This window comes from Orcinus orca, chromosome 2 (assembly GCF_937001465.1).
Source record: "Orcinus orca chromosome 2, mOrcOrc1.1, whole genome shotgun sequence".
In the NCBI taxonomy this organism is placed as follows: domain Eukaryota; kingdom Metazoa; phylum Chordata; class Mammalia; order Artiodactyla; family Delphinidae; genus Orcinus; species Orcinus orca.
Window position 1 is genome coordinate 122,314,545 of NC_064560.1, and position 22,585 is coordinate 122,337,129.

Sequence of the window (22,585 nt, forward strand, 5' to 3'; positions counted from 1 at the left end):
AAAAGTTTATGTTGTTGGCTTTGTGAATCAACTCTTCATTATGAAAATAAGTGAATATTGAGTGAATAAATCTAATTTGGGTCTAAATTTCTTGTAATTATCGCTATTACCATATGACTGAATGCCTTCATCATCCCAATCTCTATATTGGGTGCCCTTTAACTGTTATATGGTAGAGTTTTGCGTGAGGACACATCAAGTACATTTCAGAGTGGAAGCCTGTTTCTATCCTTGTGTTCCTGATACCTTAGGGTATTGATTTTAAGAGAAGTCAATAAGATTTAGTAGTTAATAAGGCTTTAGGACTAGGTTATAAACTTATATGGGCAGGCCCTCATAATCTGATGCAGCTCCCTGCCTGGTGCAAAGGCTTGGACTTCTAGGGCCAGGCCTGGGCTGGGCTCACAGGAGCTTCGTGGAGCCCTCAGGGCAGCTGTCCACCCAGCAGAGGACTCTGGCTTTCTGAGGATCTAGGCCCAGGCCAAAAGCAGTGAGCATCCCAGGAGCCACAGAAGAAAGGTGCCAGGCTGGCACAGGACCCTCCCCATGGCCTTGACAGATAGACATGGTCATATATTTTTGATGATTATTGATTGCTGTTTTCGATGGAAGATGGAACCACACAATCGGATACCAAATGGAGATAAACGATTAGTATTATGTAGATTGGTTAGCTAATAAATTGTATGTATTTCTTTTTAGATCCAGATTTATTTCTTTGAAGAAAAAATACTTGGTGGATTTTGTACATAAATGCAATATGAAGGAGGGTAGAGGAAGACAGTAGAAGGAGCTGTTACCTATTTTCTTATGGTCAAGGACAAAGAATCAACATTTTTGACTGTTGAGTATTTGCAGTATAATTTTTTTTTTAAGAAGTATTTTCTAATATCATTCCCCCAGCAAGAATTCTTTCCTTTGTGGTCCATTATGCTCTATATGGACTAATGTCACTTATTTTACTTGATTTCTTAATGTGTCCATTCTGCCACATCCCTCACCACTAGATTTTAACTTCTTAAGGTTAGCAACTGTGCTGTTTTCAAATGTGTTTCATCCTTCCTAGTATAGGACCTGTCACAATAGGCCTTTATAAATTACTGTATAATAAATACATGAATAATTTTGTCTGCTAGCTTACCAGCACATAGGATAAGAGATGAATATGTGCAATGCATATGTGGATTTTAATAACTTTCACCCTAATTGAAAAGTAGTACACGTGTTGTAAAAATATTTGAGGAAGTATAAAGTTGGAAATGAAATAGGAAAAATGAATTACTATTCAGAAGTAAGCATTATACAATTTGGTCTATTTCTGGTCTCCAGAAGTTAAAATGTATTCTGAGAAGCATGGTTGACCTTGGATTCTTAAATAGAGTGTTGATATATTGATATATTTGCTCTTTCTGAATAAATCCTTGGTATAACTGCCCTTTTGCACACAAGTAGGTGTAGAAATAGTAATAATGAAGTTGTGTTTTGTACCAGTTTCTGAGTATGTGTCTGTTTTTGCAAGTGAACTCTCTATTGTTATGATTGGTGAGGTAGGTCAGTAGCTGCCTGGACTAGCTCCCCAGCAGTCTTGCAGGTGTGTTTCACATTGACAGAATTGGGAAAAAAGAGTGATCTAAGCAACAAATAAACTTGTGATGTCTGCTTAGCTAATCTGATCATTGTATTTACAACTATTACATAGCATTTACATTGTATTAGGTATTTTCAGTAATCTAGAGAAGATTTAAAGTATGTGAGAGAATGTGCATATGTTATGTGCAAATACTACACCATTTTATGTAAAAGGCTTGAGCATCCTTGGATTCTGGCATCCACAGTGGGATCCTGGAACCAATCCCTGTGGATACGAAGGGACAACTGTACTCTGATGCTCAAGAGAGAATAGAGAAAGATGGGGGTGCTGTCAGCATGTAGGAGAACTTGAAGCCACAGGAGCAAACAAGAACCTCAAGAAGCAGGACATAGAGTGAGAAGAGGGCTCAGTATATGACCCTGAGGGTTCAGTGACTTGTAAGAAGAGAGGGGAAGAGAAGGAAAATTCAGTAAAGATGTTGAGAAAGAGTGGCCGTGATAATGAGACACAACAATGGTGTGTGCATAGAAACAGAATTTTGATGAAAAAGTAAGATAAAGTAACAATATTACCAAGTTCCTATTATATACCAAGATTTGTGCTAGGGGCTTTGTATATATTATCTCAGTTATTCCTTATAACAATCCAAAATATTATTAACCTTATTTAATATGTGAGAACACAGACATTAACCTATTCAGGTTGTCATAGCTGGTAAGTAGAATAACCAGCCTTTAAGGCCTGTCTGCCAACCATACTTGTGTTCTTTCTTGTATACATAGTACCAAATTCTGTAGAAAGTTCAACAGAACCACTGTATTTTACAATATTTTACAATTAGGAAATTGGTTATGACCACTGAGGGGAAAGTTGTCGATGTTTAATGAAAGCAAGAACACAACACTTGACACATATTATTGCCAAATTCTTCAACGAATAAATTTCAGACCCTCAGTAAAATAAATATGGTTAATCAATTAATGAGTATCTATTGCTAAATTCAACACAATTCAGAGAATTTGGAGAGTTGAACACGTATTAAATTATATTCCTGTCATAAAGTAGTTAAGAACAAAGAAGGCAAAAATAAAAATTAGTAATGTCAGTAATAGAGAAGTTAGAGACAAGGGCCTGGGCCCTAAATAGTCTGGCACATTACTAAGCCACAGGGACTCCCAGACACAAGTGGAAACTGTTTAGCTGAGGCCATTATCACTATTGATGATGGATGTGTAAGTTCAACTCAGGAAATAATAAAATCAACAGTAGCATCACCGAGTACCAGAAACAGCAGCACATAATGTCATTAATCATTTATATTCGTTACTAACCTCAACCCTGCTCCAAGGTAGATAAACATTATAAGGGTTGCTAAGAAATTTTAACAAAATTCTGTGCACACACCATTACTCTATCCCGGTGGTGTCTCTTATTATCCTGGCCACTCTTTCTCAGTGTCTTCACTGAATTTTCCTTCTCCTTCTTTTCTTACAAGTCACTGCACCCTCAGGGTCATACATTGAGCCCTCTTTTCACCCTCTTCTCACTCTATGTCCTGCTTCTTGAGGTTCTTGTTTGCTCCTGTGGCTTCCAGTTCTCTTACATGCTGACAGCACCCCCATCTTTCTCTATACTCTCTTGAGCACCAGAGTATAGTCATCCCTCGGTATCCACAGGGGATTGGTTCCAGGACCCCATTGTGGATACCAAAATCTGAGGATGCCCAAGTGTCTTATATAAAATGGCACAGTACTTGCATATAACCTATGCACATTCTACCATACTTTAAATCCTTTCTAGATTACTTATAATACCTAATACAATGTAAATGCTCTATAAATAGTTGCCAGTGTGTGACAAATTCAAGTTTTGCTTTTTGAAACTTTCTAGAAAATTTTTTAAAAAATATTTTTGATCCACTGTTGGTTGAATCCATGTATGCAGAACCCATGGATATGGAGGGATGACTGTACTCAATATACCTAATGGTCTTACCTACTTTGGATACCTAGCGAACAAATTGAACACAACACGTACGTTGCTAAATAAACTCAGTATTTTCTTTTAAGACCTATATTTCCTTTCTCAGTTAATAGTCACTTAAATTACAGTCATTGGCCCCATGCTTCATGTGTGCTTCTTGTCACTGTTCACAAGTCCTACTAATTTTGTCTCTAAATCATTTTTGGAGTTTGTCCTCTTATCTCCATTCTTCAGTTCTTTCAGATTAGGCTCCTTCTTCTGTTTCCCTACTCTCTAGTCAATCCTTCACACTGTCGCCACGTTTTATCTTTTTATTTATAAATATCATATCTCACTTGTTAAATTCTTTAGTGACTCAAGAAAAGTGAAAACATATATTAACACAAAGCCATAAAGTAACATTCATAGCTTTATTCATAAGAACCTTAAACTCAAATATCTGTCAACAAGTGAATGGATAAACAAACGTGGCATATCCATACAATGGATTAAAATGGAATCGAAGGAATGAACTATGGGTACACATACAACATGGATGAACCTCAAAATCACACTGAGTGAAAGAAGCTAGAAACAAAGAATACGTATTGTAGGGCGCTATTTATATAACATTACAGAAAATGTAAACTAATGTATACTGACATAAAACAGATCAGTAATTGTATAAAGCCAGGAGTAAAGGGGAAGGGCTGGGCTGCAAAGAGGCACAAGGTATCTTTTGGGGGTAATCAGTAATCTTGATTGTGGTGGCAGTTTCACTGGGGTGTGGGTTTGTCAAAACTCACTGAATTGTGCACTTTAAATAGATGCAGTTTATTGTATGTGAATTGTACCGCAGGAGTTGGTCAGAAAAAATTTTCTACAGGGAAGGGTTCTCTGTTACCTTCAGGATGCAAGCCACATTTCTGACCAATCTGATCCCAATTTGCTTTTCCATCCTTTTTCCTTCCACTTCTTGATGTGTGCTTTCAGCTCCAGCTACCCCACACTGCTGACCGCCTCCTAATATGCCAAACACTTTATTTTGTTGCCTTGGTTCATATTCTTCACTCTGTCTGAATTGTTCCCTACTACCTTTCTTTCCTTTCTCAACAAAATCAAATATATCCTTGATGAGTAGGCCCTGAAGTCTACTTCTGTGAAACCTTCCCCAACTTTTTGCTTTCATATCACTTTCTTTATTACTTAGTTTTGGTGCCTTAATCTCCCAACAGTAGAGCTAATCTTATTTATTAAACTGGCACATAGTATGGACATATAAAACATTTTTGGTTACATGTTTTAATATTAGGTGAACCATTAAAGAATGATGACATGACAATTAGCATTATTGTTAGAAGAGGTTACATGGCTGGTCAAGCTTGGAAATATTACTTTGGTGAGTACTGTGGTATAGCTCTCCAGACTAGAGACTTGATTTTGACAATGTACCAAGAAGTTATCAGTCTCTTTAGTATAGACAAATACAGACCAAATTCATTTAAGACTAATGTATAGGCTTGAATGCCAGTTTGTTGATTTATAATGTAGACCATTTTTGTTGAGTGGATGAGAATGCTTGTTTTTATGGATTAGCATAATCTTTCTGGGTTTGACAGTAACAAGGCAACCTAAGGTTGCTTAGTGGGCATGGGATTGATCATGGGAAGTTGGTTCGAATCTGGTCAAATTTCTGGGTCTCAGATTCTATATTAACTGTTTTCTGCAGCACATTTATTTATTTGTTTGTTTTAAAATATTTATTTGTTTTGGCTGCACAGGGTCTTAGTTGTGGCACACGGGATCTTCACTGTGGCATGCCTGTGGGATCTAGTTCCCTAACTAAGGATTGAACCTGGGCCCCCTGCTTGGGAGCGTGGAGTCTTACCCACTGGACCACCAAGGAAGTCCCTGCAGCACATTTATTTTTATTTCAGTTATGTCACAGGGTGATTTATTTGGCTATGTCTTTATGCTGCCTCGGTATAACACCTTTTATTCTGGTAGTCTGGTAGCTCAGGTGGGACCTGAGCTTAGCTTTGTATTTTCTGCAGAGTAGATTGACTGTGTGATAGATTTTTATCTTTTATAGGTCTCACTTCAAAATTAGTAGTATGTTCTGAATGATTAAGGATTCAACAGAAGTCTTACTTATCCTTGGATTATTCAGGGCTCACTAGGTTGGAAACATTTGTGACTGGACTGTAGAGTTGGTTGTCAAGGGTTATGTATTAGTCAGAGTTCTCCAGAGAAACAGGACCAATAGGATATATAAAGATATATAGAAAGAGATTTATTTTGAGGGATTAACTTATCTGATTATGGAAGCTAAGAAGTCCCATGCTCTCCATTTGCAGGCTGGACACCTAAAAAGCTGGTAGTATATAGTTCCAGTCTAAACCCAAAAGCCTGAGAATATGGGGGCCAGTGTTGTAAATTCCACTCTGAGTCCAAAGGCCCAAGAACCAGGAACACTGTTGTCTGAGGACAGAAGAAAATGGATGTCCCAGCTCAAGCAGAGAGTAAATGTGCCCCTCCTCTATCTTTTTGTTCTATTCAGGTCCTCAACAGGTTGGATGATGCTCACCTGCGTTGGTTAGGGCAATCTTTTTTACCCAGTCTACGAATTCAAATCGTAATCTCTTCCAGAAACTTCCTCAGAGAAATAATGTTTTACCAGCAATGGGTACCCCTTAGCCTAGTCAAGTTGATACATAAAATTAACTATCATGGGTTAGTAAGCTAGTTAAAAAGTGATAATGAGCAAGAGATAAAGCCCAGGAATGAAGGGCTTTGTTGGTCAAGTTAGGCCTTTATCTAGTTGTAGTGGTGGTGGTGGTCAGTAGTAGTAATAGTAGAAGTAGTAACAGAAGTAGTTATAAAAGTAGTATTATTGATAACAAAGATTATGATAATGACAGAAGAAAATATTTACTGAGTGCTCACTAGATGCTAGTCACTGTTACTTATCTGTATTATATTACTCAATGTTCACAATGCATGTAGACTAAGAAGAATTAAATAATTATTTTAGGGTTGTAGTGAACATTAAATGAGAATTATAGAACATTAACACATTTTAAGTGGAGAGTAAATGCCAATTATTATTTTAACAGTGGCTTGACTTAGTTTAGAAAGAAAAACACCAATGACTTGTGTTTGTTTTCATGATCTATAGAGAAACACACACACACACACACACACACACACACACATACTATTCAGTACCTTATATTTTCTTTTGGCAGTTAAACAATATATGGTAAAAGAATATAACTAAAATATTGATTTTTGATAACATTATTCACTACTCTATGATCCTATGCCATATTTGCATTTAATGAGGATCACCATGCCATGCTTTTTTCTAGTAATACAATGACTTTTATGAAAAGAAAATGGCTAGGAAGGTTAGAGAAAGGTTACAAGCAAATGTTCTCACAAAGTTGCTGAAATAGGAAGGCAAAGGAAATAGCTCTTTTCCTGGAATCCTTATCTAATAGAAAGAATCATTTTATTTTGGCGAGGTTTGGGAAGATGTTTCTCTGTCATTTTAGAGGGGAAATTTTAAATTGGCTTTATCTTCAAAGACATGAGAGATTCCTGTTGTGCATTTTTGTTTATTTATTATGGCATCATTTTAGGACATTTTGGGGTTATTTTAGAATGTCTCCAAGTATTACATTTATTTTTATGTGAAACACTATTGTTCTTTTTTGTAGGTTTCCAAGTTTGGAAAGACCAGTGTTAATAATGAAGTCATCTCTCTGACGTAGTTTTCTTCTGTACTCCATAGGCTAGGATGACTTTTCTTTTATGCCTATTCAGAGAATTTCTATTCAGTTTGTTATTAGTAATCACCCCCCAGTCACTTTCTTCATATCTGTTTTCTAGGTAACATTTCCCTAGTTTATACCTGTGTTGTGTGTGATTCTTCCTTAAGGGTATTGTTTTATTCTTCTTTACATTAAATCTCATCTTAGACCTGTCCTTTCAAATCCCCAGGTTGTCCATATCCATCCAGGTACTTGATTGATTTTCTTTTCTTTTTAATCCATCCTAGCTTTGTATCATCTGTAGACTTGATCATATTTGAATTTTCATTCTCCTCCATGTCATTAATGGCTATGTTGGATAGACTAGTCCTCATCCCTGGGGGACTCTGCTGGATATACTGCTAGATGTTCTCAGCTCTACTGATAATAATTCATTGCTTCCTTCTCATCCTAGATTTCTTTATCCACTATTCTGTACTGTTATACAGGCAATGCCTCTATCATCGCTGCTTCCTGGATGCTCCTATGTCAATCATTTTAAGATATGGATTAAAATCATTGTATTCCTTTGTCTACTTATACCGTTGCTTAATTTTTTTAAAAAAAGTTACTCAACCTGGGAATACATTGTCCTTAAATAGAAATTTCTTGGAAATTTCTATCAAACATCAGTGAATCTTTAAAAATATATCAAGTGAGAAAACATTTTGGAAGTGCTTCCTTTATCTTCTCCATGGAAAATGGTCTCCAATTATTTGGATTTTAGGTAAAAAGAATAATTATTTCCCCCCAGAGCTGAGAGGGTGACTTAAATATATATATTTTTAATATACTTTCTTTATCTCTGAATGTGGAGTGCATTTCCAGTAAGTTATTCTGTTTCAAGGTGGTCTTCTAAATGAAACACGTTTCATTTATAATTTTTAAAAAATGATACAGAGCCACATGTTATTTATTTTTTAATCATATTTTTTTCTTTATTTTCAGGAAAAAGAAGAAGTAGAGGGAATATCAGTAGGTGCTATACTCTCTGACTATCAGCATGTTCGAGTAGAAAATGTGTAAGAAAATGTTAATTTGTCCTATATTTTTAAAGTTTATGTATTTTAAGAATGTGAATAAATAAAAAATCAATATGGGATTGACATATATACACTAATATGTATAAAATAGATAAATAATGAGAACCTGCTGTATAGCCCAGGGAACTCCATTTTGCTGTACAGTAGAAACTAATACAACATTGTAAAACAACTATACCCCAATAATAAATAAATAGATAATTGTATCCAAATAATAAATAGATACGGTATTCTACATGCCCCATGAAACTAAATGTATTGCCCTAAGTAACAAAAGTTGCACTTTCACTTTTTTTCTATCCTTGTATCAACACATGAGAAAACTTACTTACTTACCATAAGGAAAAATAAATTATTTATAATAAAAAATTGAAACAGATTTTTTTGAAGTCAAAGTATTATTTTCAATTATTCCTTATTTGAATTAGTACACCCTTTTAATATCTTATCATCATTTGTAATAAAAGTGCAGTAATATTTTTTAAAAAACGTATTAAGAAATCTCTTCTTTGGTCCTTAGAATTCAGTTCTTGACTAAAAATATTCATGAGATTGAAATACTTCTATAAAAAGCCATTCAACTTTAAAGGAATTTTTAGATTGTTGCTCCTCCCATCTCCCCCACCTCCCAAGCAATGTAGTACTAGTAAAACATTGTCTGTACAGGTACCGAAATAGTCAACTCCTTTGATCTACTCAAAAAACATAAGGTCAGATGAAAATAATGATTATAAGGGCTCCCCTGGTGGCACAGTGTTTGAGAATCTGCCTGCTAATGCAGGGGACACGGGTTCGAGCCCCCGTCTGGGAGGATCCCACATGCCGCGGAGCAGCTAGGCCCGTGAGCCACAACTACTGAGCCTGCGCGTCTGGAGCCTGTGCTCCGCAACAAGAGAGGCCGCGATAGTGAGAGGCCCGCGCACCGTGATGAAGAGTGGCCTCCGCTTGCCACAGCTAGAGAAAGCCCTCGCACAGAAACGAAGACCCAACACAGCAAAAATAAATTAATTAATAAACTCCTACCCCCAACATCTTTAAAAATAATAATAATAATAATGATTATTAAACGTTGGCTTGGCAAAACACCCACAAATGAATTTAATTTTCATTTTTAATTTATTCGGATAAATAAAGTATTGTGTAGAGACTTTACATGTCATTATATTAGCAAAACAGAAAATAAGGACTTCACTATTAATCTTGAGCACAGTTCGACGTAGAAATAAATGATTTTGCCATTTAAAAGGGTAAATGAGAATAAGATAAGGGCTGTATTTATGTAATAGTTTCATGTTCTTGACAAAGAAACATTCATATTGACTATCTCATTAAAAACTTGCATATTAATAGACTTGAAAACTTGTTTTATTTTTTATTTTATTTATTTTCTCTCTAATTCCACAATGAATTTAAGGCAGTTAAATATATAGAATTTTAAAAGTAAGTGAAGGGAAAGCAGGGCAAAGAATAAATAAACAAAAAGAAGTATGATGATCTCATATTTGGGGGATCTCCAGAGATCCTCATATCAGGATCTCTGGAGAATGGAGAGTGGAGGTGGAAGTGGGGGAGGAGGTCAAACGTGTATTTGGAAAAAGTTTTCCTTACATTCTGTCTGCCTACATTTGAGAACAGCTGATTTATAGATGGAAATGGATTGCATATCCCTTAGCCATATGTTAAAAATACTATTATTCTCATCAAGTTTTAAGTCATGTTCTCTGAGAATTATTTTGTTTAAAAATCTTTATTTTTGAATAAGTTCAAACCTACATGGTTCACTGGGTAGCCAAGCTGCAGATAGGGCTGACATCTATTTATGAAAGCTTTAAGGAGCTGAATGAAAATGTGCTCCTGAGGTGAAGCTGCCTTATAGCAATACCTAAATGGGAGAAGGGCCCATTGATTACTCAAGCTATTTCTCAAAATGCAGTCTCAGGTGCACTTCAACACATGGTTTAAGATGCCCAGATTATATACCATAAAGCACATCTGTAATAATCCTTGAAAATTGTAAAGCAGTGTTATTGGGAGTCTGTTGGTCTACAAACTCAGTTTTGAATTAGCTGATCTTCAATTTGTAGTTAGTGTTGCATCATTATATTTTCAAGGTATGAAGCACTTAATAGATGTCACAAGCTCAAATACAATAGTGATTTACAGAGGAAGCTTATTTCAGCCATGATTTTTTTTTTTTTTTTTTTTGCGGTACGCAGGCCTCTCACTGTTGTGGCCTCTCCCATTGCAGAGCACAGGCTCAGGACGCGCAGGCTCAGCGGCCATGGCTCACGGGCCTAGCCGCTCCACGGCATGTGGGATCTTCCCGGACCGGGGCACAAACCTGTGTCCCCTGCATCGGCAGGTGGACTCTCAACCACTGCGCCACCAGGGAAGCCCCAGCCATGATATTTTAAACTGTTAAAAGAATTTAAATAGGTAAAGAAGTATGACTTAAGTCTAAAAACAGCCAAAAGATCAGGGATACCGAAGAAACAATCAAGAATTTTGCAATAAGGCCTGGAAGGAATAAAATTTTTTTCAAAACAAACAAAAAAAAAACCTTTTAGCTGAAAAAGGTGGAGAGAAGTTTGATTAGTAGGCATTAAAGATTGGTGATAGGACAGCAAAAACTGTAATGCTTGTGTTACATGGAGAGTTACAGTTTTATTATTTTTGTATTTATTAACTGCCTCCACATTGCTTTAGGTGCTCAGGACATTTTACAAAGGTAAATTATATACTGATAAAAGTCTCTACATTCAGGAAGATTTTGATTTCTTTGAAGGTCAGGGTATATGTGCATGAAAAAAAGAGTGATATTTCTAAGACCATATATGAGTAAATGACTAAACGTGTGGTACATTTAATAGGTAGTGGGATTATCTGAGAAAGAGTTCAGTGTGTGCTGGAGTAGTCAGCCAGGAAACCTTACTGACACTAGGGATGATGGGGTTTAGAGATATGTTTTTTTAATTTGAAATCTGATCTCAGCCACTTACTCTGTGACTTGAGCAAGGCACTTGGCTCTGACTACCATTTACTGAAGACCTATTTTATCCAGGTATTGTACTACATTTTTTATCTACATTACTTTTAATCGATTAATCAATTTATCTACATTAATTTTAATCAATGGGTCCTCCCTGAGAAAGTGACATTTAAGCAAAGGCATAAAGCAAGTGAGGAAGGTAGGGAACATGGCAAGTGTGTTAGGCAAGCGTGAGCAGGCCAGGGGTGGCAGGTTGGAGTGAGAGGAGAGAAGTGGGAGATGAGGTATGAGAGCCAACCAGGGTGAGATCCATGTAGGTCTAATTTACTAGGAGTAATGGGGAGAGTTCTGAGCAGAGAAATCCCATGATCCGTTTATGTTTTAAAAGGGTCACACTGGCTACTATATTGAAAACTGATTTTAAAAGGGCAAGAATGGAAATGGGAAGAAGTTAGGAGAGATACTGGTGGCTCAGACCAGCATGTTAGCAGTGGTATTGGTGAGGAGTGGTCATATTCTGCATTGTGGTAGATTGGATGTGGAATGTGAAGAAAAGAGGAATAATGAATGACTTCACTTTCTAATATTTTAATCTTCTCAAGAACTTTGGAAGGAAATATTTTTGTCCGTATGTATGAACTGGGAAACTAAAAGCCTGGAGCTTAGCTCTGACTTGTCAAAGTCATGCAGCTAGTGAGTGTAGAAGGAGGTTTCAAACTCAGATTTGTCTGGAATCCAAAATCTGCATTCTTTCTACAGCAACATAATGTAAAATATGTAGTACAATACCTGCAGCATAGTAGGTATTCAATGAATGTACTTTTTGTTCTTACTATTTTCTTTTCACTCAGTCGAATTCTTTTTTTTTTTTTGCTGTCATTATGATTATGCTTTTTCTTAATTCTTTTTGTTTGTATTAACATATCTTTATTTTACCTTCTCTTTTTTTATTGAAGTATAGTTGATTTACAATAGTATGTTAGTTTCAGGTGTACAGCAAAGTGATTCAGGTATATATTTTTTTCAGATCCTTTTCCATTATAGGTTATTACAAGATATTGAATATAGTTCCCTGTACTATACAGTAAACCCTTGTTTATCTATTTTATGTATAGTAATTTTTATCTGTTAACTCCCATACTTCTAATTTATCCCTCCCCCTCTCAGAGTCAAATTCTTAAAAAAAATTTCAGAGTTATTAGATAAGAATAATTCATATAACCATAGGTATTATAAATGTAATCAATATATAATTATTTTATTAGGATAAATGTATTTTCCTGTGCTTCACAATTTTGATACCCAAGAAAGTTCTAAAACAAGAATAAACATCCATTAGCATTTGGAAGCTTTTTTGCATAGATTTCTAAACTTAGAGTCTTACTAAAATTAATATTTCTTCTCTGCCTGGAGATTTCATTTTTATCTGTTTATGCATAGCCCATGGAAATTAAATATATTTATGTTGTATATATAAACTTCATTATGCAAAACGTGTTTTTAAAAGTATTTTATATGCTAAAATCCTTGAGAGAAACAGTATGTTTAAAATCAAAGTAATTGCTATGGATCCAAGTATAGAACATTAAGATATCATCTGATTTTTTAAAAATTATGTTATAGGTGTAAAAGGCTTAATCTCCAGCCTTTAGCTTACCTTTGGCAAAGAAACCAGGAAGATTTGCTCCGAGAGATGATATCATCTAACGTTCAAGCAATCATCATCAAAGTAGCAGCTCTAGGTATGTAACCAGAATTCCAAGGGAGCTGTCTGTTACCACACAGATAATCTGAGTTCACTAATAAGCAATTACAAGTAAAAAGGAAGAATGACTTAGAATATAAAAATGTGGAGTCACAAGCTGAAGAAATTGAGTAAGGGGAAGTTTTAAAATGGGCTTTTGATTATTAACCAAAGTGATTAATAGTGAGACTCTTTTCTTTTTTTAGTATATATAACTACCTCTAAAACTGGTATTATATTGTGATCCTTCAATTTAAGTTCTTTTTATAAGATATGGAATTCATATTCATAGGAAACAGAAAATGTAGTTTGATTTTTTTTTGAAGCTTTTTAAAATCTGTATTTGGTACAACACATGATATTTTCCTTGTATTTTTTTTTTAACGTACTTTGAATAATGCTGAAATAGAAGGATTGTCTTTGTTTGTGGTATCAGAAATAAGCCGCGTAGTGGGTTTTTGTTGAGGATGATGAGAAATTCACGTTTGAGAAAATGTCGTTTGATCAGTTAGCATAGACACAACAGGCAAGGTGGTAATCTGATTCAAAAATGGATATTACATACGAACACATTTAATTTGTTGCTTTGAATTTTTATAATTACATTCATTTTCAAGAAACCGTGGGATTTGAGCCCAATTCATTTATTTCATGAACCTATTACAGTAAATGCCCTGGAGCCTCAGGGTTCTCAAAGCCTAAAACATGTACCTCATTTGAGAGTGTTCACCTTGCTGATCTCTAAAATAACAAGGTCCAAAGCTGTGGAAGGTTTCACAGATAATTTCACATTTTAAACAGCATTAAAAGGAAGATTCCATAATATTTCTTCCTGGTAAACACAAAGCTACTCTCTTCTTGTGGAAGTTGAGGTGTTATCTTTAGTGGAAAGCCTTATTTAGAGAGCATGCAGTTGATCTCCTTAGCTGTTAAAAAGAAAAACATTGAGGTGGTGTTGTGTTCTCATTTCTGAGAAAATGTTCCTCAATAACTCTTATGATTGAAGTTCTCACTACGGATATATTTGTCATATGAGTTTCTATATGAATGTATACAGAATATGCTCTCTCACTTTCTTTGTCGCTCACTCTCTTTTGGATTTTCTCAGATTGCATAGTTCTGTAATGAAGTTCATGTGACACCTCACTGGACAGTACATATTCTGTCCCTTTTACTACTAGAAAATGGAATGTATTAGAACCCTGAGAGATCTTGCCCCGTTAGAAAGACAGAGCAATAGAATATGACCTTACTGCCACCTTTATTATAGTACGTGGCTGATATTGCTTGTCTTTTCATTTGTGTGTGTGGATGTGTGTGCGCCTCTCTGTAAAGGTTGGAGATGGTGATTAACTGTATTAAACTTTTGGGTAAAATATAAAACTGAGATAATTTGTCCTTGACATCCCAATGACAAAAGTATAGATCCGATTTGAACATTTACAGCACATAGTTTCTATTGATTGCCTATCGGTGTGCAAAGATGAAAGTTATTCTCAAGAACACTGTTAAAGAAAGATTTGTTGAGTGGCACATTCCTTCTAAAGACACAAACATAAATGATGCAATATAGGTTTCCAAGCTTACACACACACACTTTAAAATTTTCAGAAAAAGTTTTAAACAAAAAATGGGACAATAGGACCTTTCCATTCACAGAGCGGGTCAGCAAAGTTTTGTGGCCCGTGAGGTTATGGAATGGTCTTATAAAAGGGTTGATTCTATATGGACGTATAAAAAACAAATTTCGAATAATTGTGTTAGACAACCTTGGTGTCTTGCAGGCGTGAGTGAACTCGTGAAATTTTCACATTAATGGCTTAGTGCTTAAAGAGGTTTCTGGTTTTTAGACTTATTTAAAGAAGTGTTTCCACATTGGATTTAAGAACAATCCTGCCTTTTAGAAATATTTATTTTTAATTGTATGAGTATTACATGAAAACATTCTTGCCATGTAATGTTAAATTTTCATGGTTACAGAAAAGATTTGATGTGTTTTCTATCTGCTCCTCTGCTGCCAATGATTCCCTTTCCCAGAGATACCCACCAGAGTGATGCTGATCATCTTTTTAATCACTTTTTTGGTATGTGTATATGTAATATTTAAAAAGCCATAAAACAATCACAGTACTTCTACATAGAAATGTTATATGAAGAGTATCTTACTCTGTATATTGATGGGCAACTTGCCTATTTTTCACTCAACAATATGTTTTGGAGTTTTTTTTTTCCCATGTCAATGTAGATTTACTTCATGTTTTGTTTTGTTTTTAATTAACCTTTTATTGAAGTATAACATAAATACAAAAAATTGCACAAATTCTTGTGTCCAACTTGGTTAATTTTCAAAAAGTGAACGTATCTATATAATCAACACCCAAATCTAGATATAGAATATTGCTAATATCTCCCTAGTCAATACTTGCCTTGCCCTCCCAGAGGTAATAGCTCTTCTGATACTTAATACCGTAGATTCGTTTTTCCTGTTCTTGAATTTTATATGGCCGAATCATAGAGTATAGGCTCCATTGTGTCGGGCTTCTTTGGCTCAACATTATGCTTATGAGATTCATCCACATTATTGAATGATGTAATAGTTTGCTCATTTCTCCTTATAGTGTAGTGTTCCACTGTAGGAGTAAACCACAGTTGAATTGTCCATTCTATCTTCCATAGCCTGTGGGTAGTTTCTAGTTTGGTACCATTATAAATAGTACTGCTATGAACATATAGTGTCATTTTGTACATTTTCTGCCCCAGACCTAGAACATCCATTTCTTTAAGAAGGCCTTGGGTTTTTTTTTAATGGGAAATGATATATATGTATGTGTATATGTATAACCTCAGGAGTTCATGATAATTTGAAATCAAATTTAGGGCTATATAAGGACTGGAATTATTCTGTCTTCCATCTGTGCTTTCTTCCACAGTGAAAAATGTTCTTGATTCTCAAGGACATAGGAGATGTTATTGATTAGAAGATCCCACAATTACTGGGAACAAAAGATCAAGTAGTAGATCTGTAACCCATTCTTTCCAGTAACTGGGGTAAGTCCCCTGGAAAAAAAGGAAGAACTCATATAAATCTCCTTATAAACATTAATTACAGATGTCATGACAAAAATAAACAAAACAAAATCACTAATGATATTTACTAGTGGGGAGGAGTCCTTATCTTTAAACTGCCTTTAACAGGACGTATCTGGTTGCTGTGGTTGGTTTTGGTAAACAAACCTGGAATCTTTGGGTTTGGGGGCATGGCTTCCTGGAACATGTCATGTAAGGTATGTAACTACCTGAATAGGAAATCAATCAAGATGTTTTATGCCTGAGGTATCTATTTTCTGTGTAAGTGATGTAAGCTACATGCATTGCTTAGAGACCTTACCTGTTGACCTGGTTCTCGTCAGGTTCAGTGTGACCAGAAAACACCTGGAGGGCTTCACTCATAGTTCTGGCCCTCTCCCTGCTTCACCTGGCCCTTTGATTGCTTGTATCCTTGGAATTATTAGTAAAGCTTGACTTTACTAGGTAAGGTCTCTGGTTTGTATGAGTCTGATTTCACAGAACAGTCTTTTGTTATTGCAAATTGGCCTAGTCAGTGGGATTTTGTTTTTCAGACCCACAGATATATAAGACACCTTTTGGCAAGAAAAAAAAGGGTAGAAAATGGTGATGAGGACTTAACTATTGTTAGCAGCCCCGGTAAAAGCAGGACAATTTAAAAACAAACAAAAAAAAGAGATAGTAGTTGGAGAAAAAGCTTGAGACTATCTTTACCCATCACTGGAAAACCTTCTGCTTCCATATATATTTGCTAACAAAGTAACTCAGTTGATCAGTAGAAATACCGTACAGGTAGTTGGAGACCAAGGTCAGGTGACTACTCAATGCTAAGAGTATTCTGTTTAAGAGTTAGTGCTCTTTATAGAAAATAGCAGCAGAAGCCTGGGGAATGATTATTGACATGGATTTTTGGAATTAACAATCAGGAAGCCATATCACTATTCTAGACATTGTTGAATGGAAAGGAGTATCTAGGTTGAGCAGATGGATGATATGACAGTCCATTCTGTATACTTCTGAACGGTATGACAACTAACTTGCTATAGTGCATTATGGTTAGGATTTGGCAATCTTACCCTGAGAAGAGTAGGTGCCTCACCCCTTCCTTGAACTACAAATGGAATACTCCTTCCAAAGCAATAATAGAAATGGTATGAGTTACAATTAACCCTAGACTGGCTTTATTAAGACCAGAGGGAGACACATAATTTGATGCCATTGGCACAAATGATGAAGTCATGCGAGTAGGTCATCATGAAAACATTGCTCTTGGGAAGCCAAGAGACTATTCAGGGCAGTAACTGATCTGCTGGCTTAGTTACCATGCATAGGGCTGCATTGTGAAAAAACTGCCAAGCTATCCAAAAGAAAGGAGGCAAAAAGGAGAGAAGTGAATGGGCTTCCCTGGTGGCACAGTGGTTGAGAGTCCGCCTGCTGATTCAGGGGACACGGGTTCGTGCCCCAGTCCAGAAGGATCCCACATGCCGCAGAGTGGCTAGGCCCGTGAGCCATGGCTGCTGAGCCTGCGCATCCGGAGCCTGTGCTCCACAACAGGAGAGGCCACAACAGTGAGAGGCCCACGTACCACAAAAAAAAAAAAAAAAGAAAAAAAGGAGAGAAATGAAAAGATAGGAGAACAGTAACTGGCTCAACCAGTTACTGTTTCAGATGACTTATGAAAAATGGGTTGACAAAGTAGGAAATTGATGAAGTTTTTACTAAGGATCTAATAAAGCACTATTAGTTTTAGGAAATGGGAAAGGCATTCTGGCACCACCTTTTTTTTTTTTTTTTTGATGTTGGGGGTAGGAGTTTATTAATTAATTAATTTATTTTGGCTGTGTTGGGTCTTCGTTTCTGTGTGCGGGCTTTCTCTAGTTGTGGTGAGCGGGGGCCACTCTTCATCGCGGTGTGTGGGCCTTTCACTGTCACGGCCTCTCCCGTTGCGGAGCACAGGCTCCGGATGCGCAGGCTCAGCGGCCATGGCTCACGGGCCTAGTTGCTCCGCGGCATGTGGGATCTTCCCAGACCAGTGCTCGAACCCATGTCCCCTGCATTAGCAGGCAGATTCTCAACCACTGCGCCACCAGGGAAGCCCCTGGCACCACCTTTTAAAATGCTTCAGCAAATTCATTCTATCTGTTCTGGAGAAATTTAGCCCAATTATGAGGATCATGATTTACAATGGAAAATAAAAAGGGGACTGAATTTATTCTCTCAGAAAGCCGTAGAATCTGAAAAACACTGAGAAGTCAGATCTGTTTGCCCAGTCCCTAGTAGGGAATCTTAGGCTACATACACTGTTGGGGTGGAATGCAAAACTTTTTAGATACTGGGCTCAGTATCCTATGTAGCCCCTGTGAAAGATAGGAATTGTGCACTGAAAGGCTGAGGGTGAAATTTGTGGTATATAGGAATGCTGTAGTGGAGAAAACCAAAGTAGGGCTAAGGTTAAAAATTGGAAAGTATAAAAATTGGAAAATATAACTCTTGAGCTTCTCCTGTGGTCATTTCATCTTTACCTGAATGCATAATTGGTATGGATATTATGTGTATATGTTGCCCTTACCCTTTTTACAGGGATGTGTACTAAGTCTGTCGCTTCATTTTGTTTTAACTCGCTATGCTAAATGGAAACCTTTGGAATTGCCCAGGCCCTTCTTAGTAGTAAACATTAAGCAATAAGGATTCCAGGAGGTCAGTAGGAGATCACTGCTCATTTTTAATCATCTAGTCTGTCTAGTTCCTGGAGGTTAACAATATGCAATCAAGGATTATACAAGGTAGTGCTTCTTATTGCTATAGCTGTACCTGATATAAAAAGACTATAAACAGGAAGTGCAAAAGGACCAGGGGGACTAGTATGCCATTATAGCCCTGACCAACACCTACTTTACAACACCAGTTTCAGAGTCCATCCATGTACAATATGTTCCATTCTCATGGACTGGAACTCAATATACATTTACTGTGCTGCCACTGTAATGTTTAAATTCATCATCACAATCCAGTGAGGTAAGACCTGGACTTGAAAAACATTAATACCAACCAAGTTAGTGCATTGCATTGATAAAATCGTGAGAATTGCCTCTTCAGAGGAAGAAACTCAGGAGGAGTTAAGAACTATATTATATATATGAAAAATAGAGGCGGGCTGACAAATCCAGCTGAAATTCAAGGGCTAGCTCAGTCTTTGAGTTTCCTGAGAATTATATGGGCTGGAGCAACCATGGTACGTTCCTCAAAATTTGAGAATTAAGTTGATATCTCCCACAGGATTCAGTAATAAACAAGAATCTAAGACTAGAAGGGCTTTGTGGATTTAGGCAAAAACATATTCATCATTTAGGAATGCTGTTCATCACTATTCACAGAACCACCATAAAGAAATCTGAATTTGAGTGGAGACCTGAGCTAAAACAAGCAAATTGTAATCCCTAAGAGAAAGAAAATGAGTGAGGTGAGTGCTACAATTGTCTTAGCTAACTGCCTGGAGGTAATTTCTACACTGCAGCATAAGGGAAAAGAACCCAAAGAGAGCTCAGGCAGTTTTCACTGAACTGAGGAGACAGAGATCACAATTCAGAGAGACCAAGTGCTGAGATTTTGTGGGACAGAATACCAGACAGAGGGATCTTCATGGAGAGAAACCTCTGTAGACCTATAGAAAGCTTCTTTCAGTCTTTGGCAGAGTATGGATCTGCATATGTGTGAAAGGGAGCTACCTCCAGCTGAAGAAAGAATCATCAAAAAACAGTAGGCTGGGGCTTCCCTGGTGGCACAGTGGTTGAGAGTCCGCCTGCTGATGCAGGGGACACGGGTTCGTGCCCCGGTCTGAGAAGATCCCACATGCCGCAGAGCGGCTGGGCCTGTGAGCCATGGCCGCTGAGCCTGCGCGTCCGGAGGCTGTGCTCCGCAACGGGAGAAGCCACGACAGTGAGAGGCCCGCATACCGCAAAACAAAACAAAAAAACCCCCAAAAAACAGTAGGCTGAACAATTTCCAGAGTTCACATAAAACTGGAAACATCCATGTTTCCACCAGTGGAAAGACCTCATCATACATCAGATATCAGGTAGAGTCCTCAAACAGGTATCACCTTAGCAGTCATGAGCCTTAGACTAAAGGCTGCTATGAACCTGATGTAGCAAAATTTAAAAGCAAGCCTCAAAAGGATCAAACTGATTTCAAATAACTTAACTTATGCCAGAACAAAATCTAAAACTATTTAAAGGAAAATAATAAAATCCAACACACAGTATAAAATTCATAATGCCTTGTGTCTTAGTTACCAGGCATGGAAAGAAGGAAGAACATGTGATTAATACTGAGAAAATCAATCAAAATACACCCAGGTTTGGAACTGGCAGGCAGGGAAGTTATAACAGCTCCTATAAATATGATCATAATGCTCGAAAAACTAGAGGAAAACATGATTATGATAAGAAATAAAAAATATAAAAAGGCCCAAATACTACTTCAAAAATACCTTATCTGAAATGAACAATACAAAGCAATTAGACATTGCAGAAAAGATGAGTGAATCTGAAGACAAATAGTATCTGTCAAAAATGAATCATAGAGGAAAAAAAGGACTGAAAATAATTAACACAGTATCCGTGAGCTGTGGTACCATAACAAGCAGACTAACTTAGGTGTAGTGTCCTAGGAAATAGGATGGGGAGAATATTTGAAGAAATAATGGGCAAAAGATTTTTCCAGTTTGATGAAAACTCTACATCTACAGATCCAAAATTTCAATGAACCCAAGCAGAAGAAACATGAGGAGAATCACAAGGCACATTATCATCAAATTGCTGAAAACCAGTGGTCAAGAGAAAATCTTAAAAGCAGTCAGTGTGAAAAAATTAATTCTATACAGAAAGCAAAGATAAAAAAATCAACAGGCTTTGTCTCAAAAGCTGTCCAAAATGGAATACAATGAATTTATATCTTAAGGTACTGAAAATCAATAAAAGTCACCAAGAATTTTATACCCAGTAAAAATAAATTTCGAAACGAAGACCATATAAAGACATCCTCAGATGTACAAAAATTGGGGGATTGCGCTTCCCTGGTGGCGCAGTGGTTGAGAGTCCGCCTGCTGTTGCAGGGGACACGGGTTCGTGCCCCGGTCCGGGAAGATCCCACATGCTGCGGAGCGGCTGGGCCCGTGAGCCATGGCCGCTGAGCCTGCACGTCCGGAGCCTGTGCTCCGCAACGGGAGAGGCCACAACAGTGAGAGGCCCGTGTACCACAAAAAAAAAAAAAAATTGGGGGATTCATCACCTTTAGATCTGCATTTCAAGTAATATTAAGGGAAGTTTTTTGGACAGAAGGAAATAATAATTGATGAAATTTGAATCTTACAAGGTGATAAAGAGCAATGAAATAATGGAGTAGATAAATTTTAAATCTATTCTCCTAACTTTTAAGAAGATTAGCTAGATTATTTAAAGAAAAAATAATGGTAGTGAGTTGTGGGGTTTATATGGGAAGTAGATATATAATTATAGTAGCACAAATAGTATAAGGGGGAAAGGACAGTGAAATGAAGGTACAATGTGTAAGATTCTTAAATTATACATAATTATATAATACTATTTGATTGTGGACTGATAACTTACAGATGTAAAATGTAAACCATAAAGAACCACTAAAAAATAAAATAGGTGTGTAGGAGAGTAAATTGAGTATTGTAAAATAATCCAAAAGCAGTCAAGAAAGGGAAAAAACAAACAGAACAGATGAGAAAAATAGAAAACAAAAGGTAAATGGTAGATTTAAACTTAATCATTTCAATAATTACATTAAATGTAAATTATTCAGACACCTCCAATTAAAAGGGAGGGATTTGCAGATTTAATTAAAAAATGAAAAAGAAGGCTCAACTATATGCTTTCTATAAGAAACTTGCCTTAATTGTAAAGACATAAATAGGCTAAAAGTGAATTGATGGAAAAAGATACTCCATGGTAACACTAATTCAAAGAAAGCTGAAGTGGTTATATTAATGTCAGACAAAGTAGTCTTTAGAACAAGGAGTATTATTAGGGATAAAGAGGGACATTTCATAGTGATAAAGGGGTCAATTTATCAAGAGAGCATAGCAGTCTAAAAGATCTGTGCACCCATAACAGTGCCTTAAGATACACAACACGAAACTGATATAGGGAGAATTGGACAAATCCACGGTTATACACAGAGCTTTCAACATTTTTTTTTCAGTAATAGCTAAACCAGGTACAGTAGACAGAAAATTATTAGGATATAGAAAGTTTGAACAGCACTACCAACCAACTCACCCTACTTGCCCCTCATAAAACACTTCATGCATTAGCGGCAAAATACACATTTAAGCACACGTGGACCATT

At 36.6% G+C, this 22,585-nt stretch overlaps 1 protein-coding gene across 12 annotated transcripts in view; it reads left to right on the plus strand.

Moving 5' to 3' along the window:
* The window catches only part of DPH6 (diphthamine biosynthesis 6), a 443,901-nt gene that overhangs the window by 98,517 nt on the left and 322,799 nt on the right, over positions 1-22,585 (plus strand). For all 12 annotated transcript variants that reach the window (XR_007475334.1, XR_007475333.1, XR_007475329.1 and 9 more), the window contains exons 4-5: positions 8,317-8,390; positions 13,024-13,142. Coding sequence is in view for 4 of the 12 variants with exons in the window: in XM_049705488.1 (XP_049561445.1) it covers positions 8,317-8,390; positions 13,024-13,142 (193 nt within the window). In the remaining 8 variants the exon portion in view is untranslated. The remainder of the gene's footprint in view (positions 1-8,316; positions 8,391-13,023; positions 13,143-22,585) is intronic.